At 35.2% G+C, this 21,800-nt stretch overlaps 1 protein-coding gene and 1 long non-coding RNA gene across 2 annotated transcripts; one reads left to right on the top strand and one right to left on the bottom strand.

The window, feature by feature from the left end:
• Window positions 1-4,024: 4,024 nt before the first annotated feature.
• Window positions 4,025-11,884, bottom strand: LOC130047705 (uncharacterized). The gene is made up of 4 exons (XR_008796530.1): window positions 11,511-11,884; window positions 6,777-6,910; window positions 6,492-6,629; window positions 4,025-4,115 (listed from the first exon to the last, which is right to left on the bottom strand). It is a non-coding gene; the product is annotated as an uncharacterized LOC130047705 (long non-coding RNA).
• Window positions 11,885-15,715: 3,831 nt separating this feature from the next.
• Window positions 15,716-18,043, top strand: LOC130047686 (E3 ubiquitin-protein ligase TRIM71-like). Its single transcript, XM_056143071.1, has 2 exons — window positions 15,716-15,890; window positions 16,015-18,043. Exon 2 carries the CDS (start codon window positions 16,045-16,047, stop codon window positions 17,713-17,715), a length of 1,671 nt encoding a protein of 556 aa, XP_055999046.1. The 5' UTR covers window positions 15,716-15,890; window positions 16,015-16,044; the 3' UTR covers window positions 17,716-18,043.
• The last annotated feature ends 3,757 nt before the right edge of the window (window positions 18,044-21,800 follow it).

The raw sequence follows: 21,800 nt of genomic DNA, 5'->3' as shown, positions 1-21,800 counted from the left end.
TATATTAGTAAGTCAGAAAATCTCACTTTATTGAGAAAAGCATGTTTTAGGAGTGTTAGGTACATTACATGACGTAATCAGCTGCACCATTGCGTCAAGATATAAAAGCCGCGAATCATAGTCCGCGGCGACAGAATTCCGCAAAAATATATTACATTACGAAGTTTGGCACCGACTGCTGCACCGAAGTTGAGGTATTTCCTTTATTTTAGCAAATACTTTAAGTATTAAAATACGTAGCTTATTTAGATTATCTAGATAGTACAAGAAAGGGAATTTTAAAGAATTAAAGTATAGTAAATTTATTGAGTACTTAGAAATTCATATTAATTCTTGTCGTGAAACTTGATAGTCGGTGCACTCGGGGTTCTGTCCCTGGGAGACACGCAAGGTCTCTCCCAGTTAGTTACTAGTTATATTTTATAGTTTATAGTTATTAAAGTTATTGTTATTTCAACGGATCTAGTTGGATCTAATATAAATTAGAAAACTTAGATAAGTTTATAGTTCGGTGCAAAGTTGCACCGTCACCGCACATTTCAGGTGCGTTGAATTTAGAATTGATTAATTATATCTTCTGTATGAATGTATACTTGGTAGCGGTAAATTTGCATGGCATGCATATGATATATCCCTGTTCATCGAATATATAGTCTATGACGGTGTTATAGATTTAGGGTGGTGGACTTTAGTATATTACGCACGGAGTAGTTTTAGAGTCGGTGCAGAAGCACCTTGCACCGAGTTACTTAGATTTCGTACTTAGTTTAACAATGTTCTATATGCATGATATGCTATAGATGTTGGGGGTTGGATTTTACGTATAATTAAATTAGTTCAGGTTGTAATTCTGATGCCATTGTAATCTAGTAGAATATTAGACTAGTCGTAGTGTTCGAGAACGACTACACCTGTAGCACCCAACACCGGACAATTAATTACACCGGACACCTAGTAGCACCGGGCACCGATCAACACCGGATTTCCATCAGTGTTTTATTACTAAGACATTTTAGCCGAGCAATTGAACTGTGACTATACTTGTGGTTTTGATACTATCAATAAATTATTGTATTAACTATTATACATTTTCTTCATTGATATAGATAGGTACCTTCGAACCCTATTATTGTAACGAGCCTCATAGGTACCGGGTAGATACCTTCTTGGTGTCTTATCATAGATTTTATAATATACATCCAACAGTCGTTACAGCATATGGAGAAATTCTTACCATTTGGCTAATTTGCATGCCGCCATCTTGGAATTCGAACTATCTGTCAAATTACGTAAAGCAATTAATAGAGAAAAATATGTAAAATCACAATTGTAAACTAACCTCTGCATAAACACACGTTTCCAGCACCATACCCCATTCTTCATGTTCGTATCTCTTCAATGAAACAACTTTCAACACCTGATCCCACCTCTGGTGTGTCCAGGGGTCCGTGTTTGCCCAACTATCTAATTTGTATTGCTTGTAGGAGTTATGAGATTGATCACTGTTCGTTATCTTCACCTTGCATGTAACTGATACAAAATTCGGAGTTCCATTTATAGTTAAAGTTTTGAATCGAAGAGCCCCATTTAATCCATTATAAGCATTTCAAGAATCTTTGAAAATCACAAAAAGTTCAAAAAGCAACGGATACAAAATAACGATCACTAATTCCAGCATCGGAAACGACAAATTGACATATGTTTTTCCGGAATCTGTTCACAGATTTATTGAATTATTTTTGAAAAAAAGTTCGTTTTTGAATCAAAACCACCGTTTTCGGCATTTTTAGCATTTCGGCAAAGAGACATCTATGGGGAAAATCAAGTTTAGAAAATGCAGTCATTCCCATGTATTCGTTTGATGAATAGAAATATCATGATTTTTTCTGTCCTTGACACTTGTACTGACGTCACGAAGCCCTCTAAGGGATACCTACAAAATGTTTAAATGATTTCGGAAACCAACATTTATGTAAATATGATGCTTCACTGAACTTGATCCATTTTCAAAATAAAGGAAACATTTATTAGTGAATATGTATTCGTAACTGCAGTTAAAATGAATATTAATACTTGAGATAGAATATTGCTTGGTAAAGGTGGGATCGCCCGATGATCTGTATGTTGTTGTCTAGGGGGAGGGGGGCTATGTTATATACATTGACTTACCGAACAGGATCCTATTTGTGTAATATTATGTGGACAAATATGTACGTGCCGGGGAGTATATTTTGTTTTTAAATTCAGCTCGTGTTTCAAATATTGTGTTGTCAAAACTTTTCAATTTTTAAAAATTAATTTTTACACCATGATTACAATTAAATGTACGCGGTAAAATAATTTCTGATAAAGTTACGCACTTAATGAATATTCATAACCTTAAGATCACCTGATATCAAGCTCATGAATAAAGTGGTTAGAATTTCTCCATATGGTTAATCTGTGTATATGTGTACATGCATGCTATGTGTCTTTGACCTTGACATGAATGTTTGTGATAGTCGGTTAAAAAGCTCTACAGAGCTTGTGATTGATTTGACAAATCAATGTATATAGTGCCGACTTTAAATAAAACTCACTTTACTTTACTTTTACATTATACCTACCTACCTCTGAGTGATGTCAAATAAGACAAAATTCTATATTTGAGACACCCTGTATAAACTTAAGTTTTTATATTTTGGACACGGTATATAAACTTAAGTTTCTATTTTTAGACACTAGACCAATCTGTGTGATGTGAAATAAGTCGATACTCCTCAGGACAAGACGTGAATAAATGTACTTTAATGAGAAAAACAAAATGAGAAAAATAAAACATTATCTATTAACCATTATTTTCTATAGTTATTTGGCGATTTAATTTCGGTGAATTAAAAAATACACAAATTTGGTCTTCCTCATATTCCTGTATGAAATAGAAATAAAATATATATACAGAGGTGTTGTATCTATTATGACAACGACTCAATGCACCACGATTGAGAAATTTTTAATAAAAAGGATGTCATCACTTTCACAGCTAATGCCCTTTGACAAACTACATAGCATATCATAATTAACTTGCTGTTAATGACTATGTAACTCTTAAATTAGGTTAAGGGAATTTGATACCACAGTGAAGAATATTATATTGTAAAATGTACAAATGTGCAGCCTTGTAATTTATTAAACATAACAATAATATGATTTCACAAAGTGTATTAATCTGTAATTTACAGTATCACTTATACCATTCATAAATGTATTTTAACATAATGCATTTAGTACTATTGTGTGCTGGATTATTTTTCAACCCCATGTAAATAATGAATTACATTCAAGGGCAACAACTCCTCTAGACACATATTCTGTTTTCAACACATTTTCTTCCATAGTCATAAGATATACATTATCATTTAAACTAATGTGCTAACATGTGCATACCATAGGAAAAGATTCCACACATATATCATAACCTATTATCCATTGTGTAAATGTACATGGACTCCGTAGTATAGATATCGTATGTCTAAAAATATGTTCATTTGAGATATTAATAAGTACAATGTCAGCTACAGTATGAGTTGAGGATTTTTTTTCAAGTTTTGCATAGCAAAATCAGGATGGTATGTAAATCTATCCAAATACATCAGGGTCTTAGTACAGTTTCCAGCACATCCATTCATATTCCTGGTCATCCTATCTCCAACAATCTAGACATTACTTAGTTCTCTCCATGCCAAAACACATGGGGCTGAGACTCTTTCCAATCCACTCTGTTCTATTGCTACCATCTTGATCTCATTCCAGTTTCTTCATTCTGCAATCTTTCTTTCTGCTTCTACTGTTCCTCTCCAGGTTGTTTTCGGTCTCTTAAATGCCCTCTTCCCTTCTGGTGTCCAACCTAACGCCATCTCACTGTCATTGTCACCTCCCCTCCATAGCACGTGTCCTATATAGTTCCATCACCGTCTCCTCAGCTCATTGTTTATTGCATTCATGTCCGCCCTGTCTGCCACTTTTTTTCATCATTTTCTGCCTTTATCCCCAGTATCCTCTGCAAGCATCTGATCTGGTAAGCATCTATTGACTTCCCACCTTGTCACCTTCCAAGACATGGACATGCAAAATTTCTGAAAAAATAAATGCAAATATACCCCATGATAAATTTTAAATACATGCATCGTAAACAGTACAAAAGAGCATTATCGCTCACCGGGGTAACCTCGGCCCTGCCATTGTAAAGTTGTTGTGATTTTAAAAAGATTTCAATCTTTATTCCCATGAAAAATGTTGATCCCATATTGTGGCCCCAGCCTATATGAGCCCAAAAGGATCACAACATTACTGAAAATGAATTCACATAACACAGAAATGCCTCAATACCAATATGATTGACATGATCTTGCTGTTCTGGATAAGACCAAGGTCACAAGGTAATTGATCATGGTATGATACAAGGGTAATTCTTAACATCAGAAATTTTGAAACACCATCTAATGTCATGTTTACAGAACTTAACTGGTTGCCTCTATCAGATTACTTTGTCTATAGAAAAGTCATTTTAGTGTATAAAGTTTTACATGGTTTAATGCCAGATTATTTAAATGTTTTTAAATATGTATCAGAAGTCAGTCAGAGGCAAACTAGAAATTCTTATTCAAATATTTTGTATATACCCAGGGCAAAAACAGAATATTATAGAAGATCTTTCAGCATTTCAGGGAGCACAGTGTGGAATGCCTTGAGTCAAAACATAAGAAACTCAACGAGTGTTGCGTGTTTTAAGAGAAATTATCTTAGAGATTATCACCATACTTTTTAAGCTTCATTTTGTATTCTATTTATCTTACATTCATAATTATTTCTTAAGTTTATATGTATTCTACTTCTTTTAATCTGTGTTTATTTTACTAATATATGTCTGTATGTATGTTATATGCAGGACCATATTGAAAACTAGCGTTATCGCTAAATATGTAATCCTGGTTAAATAAAGGTCTTATTATTATTATTATTATTATACAAAAGATCTTGCCATAAGAAATCTTTATACAAAATATGAAAGCTCTATCTTAAGGTAGTGATTGCATGGGTCATTGAAAATTAATGAATCTATGAATTTTTTTTTATTTTTACATATTTTGTAGTTGACAATAACTGTAACTCATTGTGAAATTATAATATAATATATGGTTTTCACGAATTGTGACGCTACGGTTGCCATGGTATCCCCTCTTGTCGACTTTCCATAATAAATGGTACATGTATTTCAGATGGTTTTTAAGATTGAAACAAAAAGAGTAAGTGATATAAATTGAGAAAAAGATAACAGCCAGTGCTGCTTTTTAGAATACACACTTTTTGATTTCTCTTAACATCCACGTTACATATTAGTATTCCAGATTTATGTGTACTAACACCATACACATGTTATGAAATTCATAGCATATCATTATTTTAATATAGGCCTAGTGGTTTGTGAATTAAATTTACATGCTGTAAGACTGAAAATTAACGGGGGGGGGGGGGTATATGCATTTTGGAGACTTAGGGCCTAAAGACTATTATTTAAAAGATAATTAGTTACATAAAGAATTTTTCATTTGTATTGTATTTCATTCCTATAGTTCTAAACATATTTTCACTTTACCCTGTGCTTGGTTTTAGCTGCAAGTTTTTGTGTCCATCGTCTGTCATTATTACTGATGTTTAAGCGCTTGCCGTATTCCGGGATCGCAAGCGAAAATAGCCTCTTTTTAGATACTACATGAATAAACCACGTGATGCCTTGCAATCACTACCTTAAATAGTTGAGATATTTTGAGGTCCGTGTTTGCCCAACTATTTATTTTGTATTGCTTTTAGGAGTTATGAGATTGATCACTGTTCGTTATCTTCACCTTGCATTGAATAGGTCAGATTTTTATCAAAAGTAGGTCAAACTTCCAGGTCAAAGTCTCAAGACTGAACACCGTTACATCACATGAAAGAACTTTTCTTAAAGAATGTATATATACAAAATATAAAAGCCTTAGCTTAAATAGTTCAAGAAATATTTTTTAAAATGATTTTTTCTATATACTTGTATGTAAAACCTTTATCCCCTATTGAGGCCCACCCTACCCTCGGATCCATGATTTAAAAAAATTGAATCTGCACTATGTCAGAGAGCTGTCATGTAAATTTGAAATTTCCTGGCCCAGTGGTTCTTGTGGAGATTTTTAAATGACTCCCCTCCTATTTTTACATTTTTGTGATTACCTCCCCTTTGAAGGGGACATGGCCTTTCATTTCAACAAACTTAACCCATGGATGATGTACGCCAAGTTTGGTTGAATTTGGCCCAGTGGTTCTGGAGAAGATGAAAATGTGTAACGTTTACAGACATACGGCAGATAAAAGGTGATTAAAATAGCTTACTTGAGCTTTCAGCTCAGGTGAGCTAACAATATATCTTTTAAGATGTTTCAGCATATATTTATCTTTCATTAATAAAAACTTCTTACTCTGCCCCTTTTCTTTTCAGTGGAATGAAATCTGGGTTGTAAGGTGTTAGTTACAATACTAGCCATTTTTTGTTGATTTTTAGCTTTCTGGAAACGTCATTTTGAAGTTTCAGGTAGGCTTTGTTTCCTGAAATTAAACTTTAAAAGAAAAAAAATGTTAGAATTTCTGATTTTATTTTAAACTATGTACATGTATTTGGAATAAGTAAATACTTGTAATGTTCAAGGGACATTATATGGAACGAGTGTGGGATTTTAATATCAATTTATATACTTAGCTGTTACCTTCCCATTGCATGTGTCATGGAAGGATGGTTGTATAGGACATCAGCTGCTGATTCACAATGGCCTTTCTTGTTTTTCCTTGGTATTTTGAGTTGCATTCCCTTTTCGTCTGAATTACATTGGTTTCCATCTGTCTGAATATTGAAAATGTTGTCAGATTTCACATATGAGTTAAATGTAGATATTGTTGGAGACTATCATTTTCATAATTTTTTTCCATTTAACAAGCCTCGAACATCTTGTATTTAGTGGCTTTGTGTTACCACCATGATTTTGACCTTCAATTCTTATTGAATCTATTAAATCTGGGTAGATCTACAGTTCACAGACAATACCCATAGTCTAGTCAATCTAGCTCAAAAATGAGCAAAACCTCAAACTAACTGCAACAGAAATGAAATTTTGATTATTCATGCAAGAAAACACATGCAAACAACATATTAAAAATCGGCTTTTGTATTTCCATGGGAAAATTGGAATTTTGGGGTAAAAGGATGTGTTTTTTCATGAAAATCGCTAAAAACTGGAAATTGAAGAAAATGTCCATTTTATGTAACATACAGTAAAAATAAGTTTCATATCTCAAATTTCAACCTGGAAATGTTCGATTATTTTTTTTTACAGCAGAATATATTCTTTCCTTGATTGTAATTTTTGGGTAAAATCTTGCTTTTTTTAATATAATTGTTAAAGATTGAAATTTTAAGAAGAAAACCCACATTTTGTCATACATTTGAGTCTACCAATAAAAAAAATGAAGTTAGGATTTATTTTAAAAACTGCTCAACAAGTAAGATATATAGATTATTGGCAATATATATGAAAAATACCATTTCAGGTAGGAAAACCTACCTTTTTCTGAAACAAAAATAGTGAAAAACTGGAAATGATAGGAAATGACTGTTTTATAGAAGAGATGACATTGATCTTATAAATTTAAGAATAAAACTTCCAAATGCACAACTAAACTTTTCTGCACCAATATTTATTTTCCCTTGCCGAATTTTGGGCTGAAATCTTCATTTTCCAACAAAAATCGTTAAAAACTGGATTTTGGAAGAAAATACTTTTTCCTGTCCATTAGGCATATATGAGTTACCACATGAAGATTTATACATTAAAACAAACTGTTAACACAAAACAAGTGCCCCTTCAAAAATGGTCTGTAAAAGATGACCGACATTTTTGCAGTTACTCCCCTTACATCGGAAGTTGGAGGCGCGCTTACCATTCCGGTCCTATGTTTCACATAAATACATGTAGTATTTTAAAACAAACAGTGTATAGTAAAGCTTACGTTACCAAATTCTTTATTAAGCTGAGTTTTAACAGTTTGTACTACATCTATGACGAAACAAGGTTCAGTTTCTTCGATTTTATAAAGAAATCTTTAATACGTGCACTTCGTCAAGTTCTAGTGTTTGGGAAAGAGGGGGGAGGGGGGGTTATAGCCGTATTTGATGTTTAGTTCTATCCAAATTATTGTGCAATTAATACCGAGAATCTGTTTTAAAAAACAATGGACACATAGAATTAAAAGCAAATGAATCAGGCACGCAGCATCGTACAAAAAAGGGGTGTGTGAAGATAATTTCACAATATTGCCTGAAAATTGACAAGTAAATTTTAATCCAAAGTTATAAAAATCCTTGATGGTGTGTGTGGTGGTGGTGGGGGGGGGGGGGGTAAGTTTGTTCTCTCAGTTCAATTTTACACGTCCACTGTGTACAGTTCACGACAATGCTATTTTTTTTTAAAAAAGAAAAAGAGGAGGGAGGGCAACCAATCTGTCTAAAAATCGACCTCTGTACGTAAAAATTTATCAACTTTGCAAGTAATGATAAAAGGTGTAGAGCCATTATTGCTACGTGCCTGATAATTATATAAGTGATCATTTGAGTAATTGCAGTACAGTTCAGTCCATGTTTTTACAAGTACAACAGCTAGTGTCACAATTTGCCTTGCATTTACAAAAAACTAAGTTCACACAGTTTTCACCAAGAACCCCCCCCCCCCCCCCCCCCGCTTTAAAACTTAATATGACAAATGTTGAAACTAATCGAATAAATAGAAAAGAAACGTACGATTATAAATAACACTCTGTATACCTCTGTATACCTTTTCTACTGTTTATTCACAAATGAAAGTGTACATTAAATCTATTAAATGTTCATTAATATGTTTTAAATATTATGTGGTATTCAACAGTCGCTTGTCTTTTCCTTTTTCCGCTAAAGTGTAATCGATGTCGGATGACAGAAACTTGCGGGAGTTTTCATCCCCCCCCCCCTAACTAATTGAATTTAAATTTTCATCCGACATTGATTTCGTCCCTTAGGGCAGTTATGTTTATTTCAGTGTTCGTTGCTATTTCTGTGCTTTATATATAGACATTTCAAACACAATGTGCATTAATGTTGTATGATCCTCTTGAATTTACGATAAATAATCCCATTTCCATTCTCAATGATCGTGTGCCAGCGTGGCGAAAATTCCATCGTCATCGAAAACAAGTTTTGTCTTGAATAGATGGTCGGGCGGTCTAGCGCGCTGTTCGCATGCTGCTAGGATATATGGTTCCGCAGGTCGTGAGCCCAAGACTAATTAGAAAGAGTAACTACTCGATTTTACATCAAATCATGATACTATGCGCAAGTGTTTACTTACATTGATTTTTATTATTTATATTATCAATGTTTTATTATCATTATTATTACCCATGAATGACTCCCCAAACCTGAATTTGAAAAAGAAAAGCAAAAATACTTTACTTACTTAGTTTTATAAAAGTTTTTAATACAAAACGCTTGCTCAAATGATGAAGATACAAAATAACTGAAACTTTTAATCCGAATGGCTTTCCATACTTTCTTTTTTAACAACTGTAATTCCCCCTTGTAAATTGACACTAATTCTTTAAGATTTCATTTATAATTGATTATTCATAACTTCTAAAGTAAATATTGTGTTTTATAATTAAAATTAATTCAGTAGAGGGTCAAACAAAATATTTTGAAGCTTTATTCGCGAAAGTTCCCCGGGAATGGAAGTCGGCAAAGAATATAAGATGCTGAGCAATATTGTATGTATATAGAAGGTTTTAAAATCACCTTTTTAATACAACTGTTAAGCTGTTTAATCGCGTTTTTTATTACATGCACTTTAGATTGTCGTGTATAACTTTATTCCGATGACTGTCACAGTTAAGTTACTCCCCTTTACGTGTACGGCGTGCCGTAAACACCACAAAATATCGATGGTTTACTAAAACATTTAAGGTAGCTCCATCCTCGTGTGACTTATCAATATTAATGGTTAAAAGTGGAAAAACTTTATTAATTTCTACTCAATATAGTTTAATTCAATTAATAACCAAAGAAAATGTATATGTCATCACCTTTTTAAAGATGTCAGACATACAAAAACAGAAGTATACATCAACATCAGAAAATCACACATTTTCGTTAAACAGAATAATAAAAATAGATAAAAACTTGTTGAAATGACAAAATTTAAATATCAACAGTTTTAAAATAACTGCTAATTCATAAATATGTATAGATTAATTGTGGATATTAGGGAAACCAATGTATAATAGACATCCTGTATAGGAAATCCCAGCACAGGAGTTATTGCCCTTAACAACATTTTTAAAATCATAAATAATTGATTATCTATGGAAAATATAAACTTTTTCAGTATTATTAGTTTACCAGATATTTTACTATATCCATTGAATAGCATTCCTTAAAAAGATATATTTCTATCATGTGCAAAGTTAAATTTATTAAGATTTTTGCAAAAACCTATGACATCATATGAGGATCGATCAATCTTAAGTCTAAATTTTAAATATTTCCCATTGTCCGATTTTTTGTATGTTGTTAATCACGCTTTTGTTTAACAAATTCCGTCGAGTTTGTTTCTGTTGCAATTACTTTGAGGTGATTTGCTAGATTGACTAGACTAAAGTGAAGAGTAATTCTTGGAGTAATACACTCATTAGTATATTTCAATTTTTATATGTAAGCATTAGTACCCAGTTGATACATGTGTGTTATCCCTAATGCAATATATAAGATGCTTGATACATCAACAAGAGGCAGCAAGAGTTGGTGCTAAAAATATATCCACTTCAGCCTCATGTAGAATGAACATATACATCATGTATAGAGAATAAATATAAAGTTTATATGTTGAACTGTATCTGTAAATTACACTAAACTGCAATGTCAGAACAGCAAGAGACAGTGCTAACGGATAGTATATTATTAGTATTATATGTTAGTTAATCCACTAAGAGTGAGTAACAACATTCTCAGTCCAACAACATAGGTGTGATCGGTCGACAGAGAATGTTTACTCCTCCTAGGCACCCGATCCCACCTCTGGTGTGCCCAGGGGTCTGTGTTTGCCCAACTGAGATTAATCACTGTTTGTTATCTTCACCTCTCACTGTGTTTACTAGTTCTGGTATACATGCTATATCTGATAAATTTGATAACATCCCTTGAGCCTCCCATTTTCATCTTAACACTTTAGCCTACACCCATCCCCCCCGATGTCCACTCCCCCAAATCAATGTCTTATATCTAAAGCATTTATGTCAATATTGAAACGGGATTGTACGAAAATACAATGATCATTTCGATGTAATGGTATTGTGAAACCAGTAGGCTGGGTTAAGTCTTGCATTTCATTCATAACATCAGCTTAGATTAGCCCTATACTTACCTTATCTCACCTCAGCTCTGGTATGTCCAGAGATCTGTTTGCCCTACTTTCAGTTTTGTATTCTTCATGGGATTTATGCGATTGATCGTTGTCCATCATTTTCACTGATCTATTATAACGGTAAGAAATAAATAAAGAAAGAAGTTTTTCCTTCAACGTCTTCGCTTAGCTTCGTTTGTTTATTGCCGCCATTGCGCACTAGCATTCCGGATAAATGATATTTACCGGATACGTCTCTTTCATTCCGCTCACTTCGCGCGAGACCATAGGTTGTTTTCATCTGCCCGTGTAGCACATTCCTCAATCGGAACTCCTCGAATGTCTCGCGCACTCAACATAGGATCTCGGATGTAATACGATGGCATCCATGAGTGAATTTGATGCATTGTCAAATTATTATTATTCCGAACAAATATAAAGTTTATATCTGAAATTAAAGTATTTTATTTTATTTTTTTTTTTTTATTTACTCTGCCGATGTAACATTCTCAATAGATGTTTTATGAAGTTACATGTAGGTTGTGTAACTATTATATACCAATATTCGTTTTATGCTTTTTTTAAAAAAGCAGAAAATACCTGGTTGATTATTTCATACATATGTGTATATTGTTTTATTGTATCAAAAGGTACTGAATTTACTAATTTAAGAGGACAATACAAATTTTTATAGTTTTCACCACTTTTTTGTGCGACGCGCGTCGATCGCTTTTAGCGACGACGTTTTGTCGCTAATTTTAAAGAAAACCGCGCAGCATGTCACAATTTCATTTTATCGTAATATAAAAACTACCGAGAATTATAACACGAATAAGGGCCCATCAAAAAGGAAATTCCCTCTACTTTTACAGGTTGTATTTACTTTCCCTATTTCCATATATAAATATAGGTAAAACGCCTATATATTTAAACATTGAGAAATAAAATCGTAAGAAAACGTACATTTGCAAAAAATTGCTATTTTCTTATAACTTTGCCAGGCATTAAAAATAATTTTTATATCTTCTGAAAGCTGGGAATATATGCTTTTCAAAAATATAAAAAATATTGAATTCATAAGGAAAATAAAAAAAATCATATCGAGGGGGGAAATGACCTTGCGAAAAAGCGTTGCGTCATATTTAGACGAAGCCATCCTTCACTTTAAATGCTTTTTTTTTTTTATTTAATGGCATTACTTACTTTATTGATTTTTACATAGTCAAAAATAGAGTAAATTTCCAAAAATATGATATATGGATCATATATCTTATGATCGTAGTTTCAAAGATTTAGAGGCACTCCTTTTGCGTTGCCCTGTTTTTACGCGCCACCGGTCAAATTGACCGGTACGGTAGAGAAGTTGATGGTGACGTCGTCAGTTTAATATAGAGTTTTCCGTTGAATATATTACAGCTGATATGGTAGATAAAGCATAACAGTGGTCATTTTCATAAATGGCACATTCTCAAATACCAGATTTAGTATTTTGGTGAATTTTCTTCTCAGGGCAGATTTTGGCTAAAACCGTACCTTGTCCTTTATAAAGGAAACTAATTTCTTGATGAACAGTGCATACAATCAGCAACAATATAATTAAATTAACGATTTCTAACAAATTTGATCGGGATCGGTACTTTTTTCCCCAGTTTGAATATAGTGATTATATCTAACATTTAATATATTCGTTTCAATTATTTTTTACAATATATTTCTTGGATATATATCTTTTCTGACATGTTTCTTGAAGATTTTTTATTCGTAGATTAAATTTTATTTTAGCAAATAGCGTTTTAAATTTTCATAGATATTTTTCTAAAAAAAATAGAATGTTTATATCTGAATCTTTTAGGCATGTTTTATCAGATATTCATATCAAACACCAAATCACAGCGAAATGTGGACTCAAGAATCTCTTATTTGCAAACAAAACACCTTTATTACCATTCCGGGGAAAATTACAGAAAAATCATATAAAATAATTGAAAGCTTGTTTCATTCTTTCAATGGTGAAACCATACTTCATAAGTGTATTAACGAGCCATTAAATAAAATTTTAGTGTAGTGAGCTACCTTAAATGATAAACTGTTGTCGATAAATTTGAATGATGCAAGTATCCACCTTTCATATCATTTAGACTCAAAGTTCGTTAAAATTGAATACCTTAAATTTTTGTTCCGCGGCAAAAAAAAAAAAAAAAAAAAAAAGGTGGAGGTCCGGACCCCCTCTGGATCCGCCATATAACGGCAAACAGATCATTATGAAACAAGATGTACTGTGAGCAATGCTCACTAAGAATACCCCCCCCCCCCCGCTTACCCCAATCTCCCAAAGGGTGTTGTGAATAGGTATAAATTACCTCTTTCCTGAGTGTAAAAATATGGTATGCCTTTGTAGAAGAAAATGGAAGATATAGTCCGAACACAAATCCATGGCATAAACCTATAATTATGACCTTGAGATCAAAGGTCAAGGTCATAAAGAGGTCATGAATGTACATGACATAGTCTCATGGTTTTACACCCATGTCTTATGGTATGACTATGTTAAAACCCTATAAACAATTTTGCCCTTCAGATCAAAGTTCAAGGTCATATAGAGGTCATAAAATACTCGACACATCGTCTCATGGTGAAACACTCATGTGTCAAATATGATATGCCTATGTCAAAGAACAAAGAAGTCATGGCCCTGACACGTATCCATTGTAAAAACCTTTAATTTTTACCTTGTGGTCAAGGTTATATGGAGGTCATGAAGGTACATGACACATCGTCCCATGGTGATCTACCCGTGTGCCAAATATGGTATGCCTAAGTCAAAGAACAAAGAAGTTATGGCCCGGACACGAATCTGCACAGACAGACAGACGGACGAACAGAGTGATTCCTATATACCCCAGAACGTATAATAAATCACTGGAAGGAAGTTCTTTTTCATAATCCCTGTTGTAATTCACTATAGTGCCGGTGTTGTAACATAGAATTTCCCACCGCATAGACTTTCCCTCCGTAAAAACGGGCCCGGGATAGATGATGGGCCTGGTATAGAATTTCCCTCGAGGAAGAATTAAACCGGGCCCAATTTTCCCCCTAGGAAAAACCGTCCCAGTATAGAATTTCCTCTTAAATGACAGTACGCCTCCCCCCCCCCCCTCTTCTTACATTTTAGCTATGTATCCGTTTCCAGTTCTATTACTAGAATTCTCTTGCTTATCTAAACCCAGGAATTCTTCTTATCTTTTTTTAAAAAATTTTGAGCAGGATCTTGTGTATTTAAAAAAAAAGGAAATTATTCAAAACGTGTAATGGTATATCAAAATGTATTCAGACATCTCAAGCTTTTGTCGTTATTTTCTAGTATCTAACATTTGAAATAGTGAAGTTGGGGAGAAGCATGCCAAGAAATCCTCCCCGGTCTTGAATTCCTTGGTTTCAATAGGACCATATTACATGCTGATTAATAATAGCCGTCGTTTATCTCTTAATTGTGGTCACTGATTTATAACGGTTTTTCTATACAGGAGATTTTGCTAAGAATTTCTTGGCATGTTAATGCTTTTTAAATTTTAAATTTAAATAAACGAGAACAAATTACTTTTATTTGTGCAGTTCATATATTTTACTTTTCAGATATTTTAATTGTATATCTATTAGTCGACCTTTTAAGAAAAATCCTAATGATATTGACCTAGACCTTGTATTTACAATGTGCATTTCAAAGTTTTCAGCGAGTAAACCCAAATTCAACATCTCAAAAAATATTCCTTTGTTTTATGAATGTCGTAATATTGATGAGCGCATATCTATTTCATTAAACTATAACAAACGAAATCCGGAGGGGGGAAATTCTATACCAGGGCGGTTTTCCCGACCAGGGGGAAACTCTACCGGTATACTGACTTTGTACATAGGGGGAAATTATATGCTGGGGCGCCTTGACCCCACACTTTCAAAACTTTCTGGATCCGCCCCTGCACTAATTCAACAAATCCTAAAACATTAAGGAAATAAAACTCGAACACATAATATAGGATAAGCTCGCATGCGCGAGTACAACAGTTTATTCATACATGTGTACATAGACATCTGGAGGTTCATTATTCCACTCAACTCATTCTACAACAGAAAAAAGTATATCAAAACACAAATATGTATTTAGTACCAAAACGGAGGTCTACTGCATGAACCAACCCCCCCCCCCCCCCAATGGATATTGCTAATCGTAAATGTTAGCAAAACTACCCAACATAAACTAGGTCAAAGCAAACTTTAAAACTATATATTTACTCAAGCGATAACACGTAGATAGTGTATACAGGCTGACACGCCGCACAGGTATTTAATTCTCAGGACTAGACGGAAGGTCGAAAGAACAGGGAGGCCATGTTGGATTTTAAGGTGAGACTAAATTATTATTATAGTAATGACTGCTGTGTTTTATATCATACTATAATTATATTTCGTTAATTGTTTTAATCTGTCAACATCTTGAAATGAAATTCCGGTTTTATTTAATCAACAGTAAAGTTCTCGTGTGATCCCGCCATCAGAAATGCATCCCCGGCGCAGTGCTCAGGAAGTCCTACTGTGTGACCTCTGTGAAACTGTCCCCCTACAGAGTCACTGTGAACTTTGTAATATAAATCTCTGTGTTAACTGTGCAGTAAAGCATCTCTCAGACTCGTCTAAAAGACACAATGTCGTGCCGTTTTTACACAGAAAGTCTACTCCTAACTACCCAAAATGTCCAGACCACGCCGATAAACACTGTGAAATTTACTGTGAAAAATGTGGCGTTCCTGTCTGTTCTACCTGCGCCTTATTTGGAAAACATAAAGGTCACGATGTATCAGATATTCTGGAAAAGTTCAGCGCTAAAACAGAAAGTTTACAAAAAGATCTAGAAGAACTCGAGACAAGAATTTACCCGCGATATAAAGAAATGGCGTCTAATGTCGAAACCGAGAAAGCCAAGTTAGAAACAAAATACGGGAAACTGACGACAGATGCCGATGAACAAGGAGAAATCCTACACCGGGAGATTACCGCCATTGTCAACCGACAGAAATCCGCCATTGCGGAGATGAAAACTAAACATCTGGACGAGCTAAATAAAAATACAGAAGAAATCACACAGAAAATGGCGGAACTCAAACAGATCATGTCCGACTTGAAATCAATCCTAAAATCCAATGACGTCTCCTTAACCTCTACTTACAAATCTAGGAATTCCCAATTTAGAACATTACCGCCTAAAGTCCGAGTTACATTACCGAGTTTCTCTCCTCAGAAAATAAACAAAGATCAGCTGAATGAAATGTTTGGTTCTCTGTCGCCATTATCCATTAACACAGAACATGGCGACACAATGAAGTCAGCAGAAGCTGTATCGTCTCCTCCAGTCAAACCACTGCTTGATGAGCCGCGCCTCACCGCCACCATAGACACTGGGTATACAGACGGACTATACAGTGTTAGCTGTCTGAGTGAAGATCAAGTCTGGACATGCGGGAATAACGACACCATGAAGCTGCTCAACCTCCAGAGTAAATTACTGACATCAATACAAAACAAGTCAGGGAGAATACCAACAGACATAGCAGTGACACGGGACGGAGATCTTGTTTATACTGACTATAAAACTAAAACTATAAACTTAATTAAGAATAAACAGATACAGACCGTGATCACACTACAGGGGTGGAGACCTCGCAATGTCTGCTGTACCGCGGGTAACGACCTCCTGGTTACCATGGACAGTGATGATGAAACACAATCCAAAGTCGTGCGTTACTCCGGCTCCACAGAGAAACAAAGCATTCAGTTTGATGATCAGGGTCGTCCTCTCTACTCATCTGGTGGTTTATATAACTATAAATACCTCAGTGAGAACAAGAACCTGGATATCTGTGTGGCTGACTGTGTAGCTAGTGCAGTAGTGGTGGTCAATCAGTCAGGAAAACTCCGATTTAGATACACTGGTCATCCCTCTAATACCGAGCAATCATTTACTCCAGTCGGCATCACTACAGACAGCCAGAGTCACATCCTGACAGCAGACCCTGACAATCACCGTATCCACATCCTAGATCAGGACGGACAGTTCCTCCGTTACATTCACTGTGATTTAAAGCTTCCATTAGGTTTATGTGTGGACATCAGAGACAACCTCTTTGTGGCTGAGCATGGCACTGCTAAAGTGAAGAAAATCCAATATCTATAAACACAGTGTTAATTACACAGCTCTACAGTGTTAATTACATCTACCAACACAGTGTTAATTACATGTCTAATCAGAGAGTAAATTACAGCACTGTGTTAATTCCTTCTACTTGTTAATTACATCAGCTTGTTAATTAGAGCCCTGTGTACATTACAGCCCTGTGTACATTACAGCCCTGTGTTAATTACAGCCCTGTGTACATTACAGTCCTCTGTTTGTGATGTGTAACATGTACTTGTGTTTGTGAGTTTAACATTATTTTGTTTGTGAATTAATTCAATATGTGTTTGATTTTACAATGTATATATTAGATAAACATGATACAGAGTTCAGTCTTACATTATTACTGAGTACTTACTTAGATTTGTAGTACTGTAACAGAGAGTGACCCCAAATGTCCGGTCTTCATCACAGGTCTTCAGATTCAAGGTCGCAGTCTTCTGTTTACCATCAGTAACATCACACCACTTATCTAAATCTCCACCGTCCTACAAAATAAACAAAGTGTAATCATATCAAACTGAATTGTCAAGGATAGTTTGTGATATATTTACATGTTTATATACATGTCAATGTAATGGGAAGGAAAAGAAGATATGGCTGAACCGGTGTCACAATGGGGATCGAATCCAAGGCCCTTCGTTCCCACGATATGATAGGACCAGGGATTGGACCTCAGACCCCTGTATTAGTCAGGTGCTCTAACCACTGAGCTATCCAGATTGATATCAGTGGTTTTTACTCGACTAGGAATCGAACCCTAGACCCCTGTATTACATATGTAATAGTCAGGTGCTCTGAACACTGAACTATCCAGACTGATATCAATGGTTTGACTGGACCGGGAATCAAACCCGAGACCCCTGTATTACTAGTCAGTTGCTCTAACCACTGAACTATCCAGACTGATATCAATGGTTTGACTGGACCGGGAATCAAACCCGAGACCCCTGTATTACTAGTCAGTTGCTCTAACCACTGAACTATCCAGACTGATATCAATGGTTTGACTGGACCGGGAATCAAACCCGAGACCCCTGTATTACATATGTAATAGGCAGGTGCTCTGAACACTGAACTATCCAGGCCAATATACACAATACAAAGTGAACTTTTCCAATTGAAATTTATCTGTTATTGACTTTTTACATTATCATCTTCTTCTCCACAACCACTTGGCCAATTCCAATCAAAACTGCTACCATTCATCCTTAGGTAAAGGGAATTCATGTTTGTTCAAATGATTGATAGAATCTTGTTTAAAATTTAAATTTAGACCTATATTCGGCACTTAAAGGGACTGGTTCACGATTTGATGTTAAACATTAGAAATATAGCTCATTTAATGTTGACAGCCAAAATTTTGACCTTCTGAATGCAAGAATAAAAGTAATATTTTAGCCTTAAATATGTGTTATGTAAACAAAGACTCGAGTCTTTTTATGTAAACAAACAAACAAGTGAAATATTGATTTTGTAATATAATGCATCTTAATTCTGCATAGTCACACATTTTAACTTTTAGATGACACATTTCACCCCAAAAATGCTTGAAATGTGAAAGATATAATAATACTTAGATAGATATCCATTTCTTTTGAAAATTTCGTAAACAATAGCATACCGCAAATCTTTGTTTACAAAACAAATAATAAACTCTCTAAAATGAGCTTCTGTGATGATGTATCACCTTAATTTTCATGTGAAATCTTTCAACCACATTAGACAGTAGATTTTGATCATTAAAAGTGAAAAACAAAATTTTGGGTAAAATCGTGAATCAGTCCCTTTAAGGCCATTGAGCAGTGAGCGTTCTTTAGCATGCCACACCTACAATGTACTGTGACATGGTACATCCATTTTTAAGGTCATCTCCGAGGACCCGTGACATTCACACCTGATGTCGAGCGTTTGACGATGGAACTGTCACTACCTGTTCTAACGACTTAGATCTGTTGTGGCCAGGATTCGAACACCGGCCTTCAGCATGCGGGGCGTGCGATTTAATCTCTAGACCACAGTGGCAGTACCGTTTGTTCAAATGAAGAGTCAAAGGGAAAATAATCAAGAAAAGGCAAAAATTGGTGGGTCATTTAACAAGAGGCCCATGAGCCACATCGCTCACCTGGTCACCTTGGCCCATATCTGAAGACTTTCCATATATATTTGCATGTAAAACCTTAGTCCCTATTATGGCCCAAACTAGCCTTTGCAAACTTGAATCTACACTATGTCAGAAAGCTTTCATGTAAATGTCAACTTCTTTGGCTCAATGGTTCTTGAGAAGAAGATTTTAAAAGCTTTTTCCTATATTTGTATGTAAAACTTTGACCCCCCTCCCCCACTTGTGGCCCCATCCTACCCCCTGGGGGCCATGATTTGAACAAACTTGAATCTGCACTATGTCAGAAAGTTTTCATGTAAAAATCAGCTTTTCTGGCTCAGTGGTTCTTGAGAAGAATATTTTTCCTATATATTTGTATGTAAAACTTTGATCCCTTATTGTGGCCCCATCCAACCCCCCCCCCCCCCCCCCCGGAGCCCATGATTTGAACAAACTTGAATCTGCATTATGTCAGGAAGCTTTCATGTAAACCTCAGCTTTTCTGGCTTAGTGGTTCTTGAGAAGTACATTTTTAAAGTTTTTCCCTATATATTTGTGTGTAAAACTTTGATCCCCCCTTGGGGCCCCATCTTATCCCTAGGGGCCATGATTTGAACAAACTTGAATCTGCACTATGTCAGTAAGTTTTCATGTAAAAATCAGCTTTTCTGGCTCAGTGGTTCTTGAGAAGAAGATTTTTCCTATATATTTGTATGTAAAACTTTGTTCCCTTATTGTGGCCCCATCCAACCCCCCGGAGCCCATGATTTGAACAAACTTGAATCTGCATTATGTCAGGAAGCTTTCATGTAAACCTCAGCTTTTCTGGCTTAGTGGTTCTTGAGAAGAAGATTTTTAAAGTTTTTCCCTATATATTTGTGCATAAAACTTTGATCCCCCCTTGGGGCCCCATCTTATCCCTAGGGGCCATGATTTGAACAAACTTGAATCTGCACTATGTCAGTAAGTTTTCATGTAAAAATCAGCTTTTCTGGCTCAGTGGTTCTTGAGAAGAAGATTTTTAAAGATTTTTCCTATATATTTGTATGTAAAACTTTGATCCCCCTTGTGGCCCCATCCTACCACCGGGGGCCATGATTTGAACAAACTTGAATCTGCAATATGTCAGGAAGCTTTCAGGTAAATTTCAGCTCTTCTGGCCCAGTGGTTCTTGAGAAGAAGATTTTTAAATGACCCCACCCTATTTTTGCGATTTTGTGATTATCTCCCCTTTGAAAGGGATATGGCCCTTCATTTGAACAAACTTGAAAGCCCTTCACCCAAGAATGCTTTTGGCCATGTTTGGTTGAAATTGGCCCAGTGGTTTTGGAGAAGAAGTTGAAAATGTAAATGTTTAACAGACAGATGGACAGACAGACGGACAGACTAAAGACAAAAAGCGATCAGAAAAGCTCACTTAAGCTTTCAGCTCAGGTGAGCTAAATATCTCTCAAAAACCACTGGGCAAGAAAAAATGAGATTGAGGTAAAAGTTTTCTGATATAGTATAGATACAAGTTTGTTAAAACCATGGCCTCCTTGGGTTTGTGTAGGGCCTTATCAGGGGTCAAAGTTTTACATGGAGATATAAAGGAAATTTCTTCTTCAAAAGAACGAGAAGGTCATAATTAATCATATCACAAATGTGGTCCTCGGGGAGGGGGGGGGGGGGGGGTGAACCACAATAATGGACACAAGTTTTTAAGGAAATGTTTTTGAAATTCTTTTTAATCTCAAAAACAGCAGGGTCATCATTAATCATGTTAATATGCAAACACGTTTAGATAGTGCAGGTAATTCACTTCAACAAATCATTTTCAAGTGTAGCAAGTGTGTGGATTCAAGTGTTTTATACCCCTGCGACTATAGCTGGGGAGGGGGGGGGGGGCATATTGTCCTGTCCTGTATATCTGCCCCCTACTTTAACATTGCTACTAACTTTTGAATTGTGAGTCATATGGCTCTCATATTTCATATATCGA

This window comes from Ostrea edulis, chromosome 7 (genome assembly GCF_947568905.1).
Source record: "Ostrea edulis chromosome 7, xbOstEdul1.1, whole genome shotgun sequence".
Lineage (NCBI taxonomy): Eukaryota > Metazoa > Mollusca > Bivalvia > Ostreida > Ostreidae > Ostrea > Ostrea edulis.
This window is presented reverse-complemented; position numbering and strand designations above follow the sequence as displayed.

Bases quoted from the DNA above. Each gene is read 5' to 3' on its own strand.
- LOC130047686 (XM_056143071.1), top strand. From the start codon at position 16,045: ATGCATCCCCGGCGCAGTGCTCAGGAAGTCCTACTGTGTGACCTCTGT.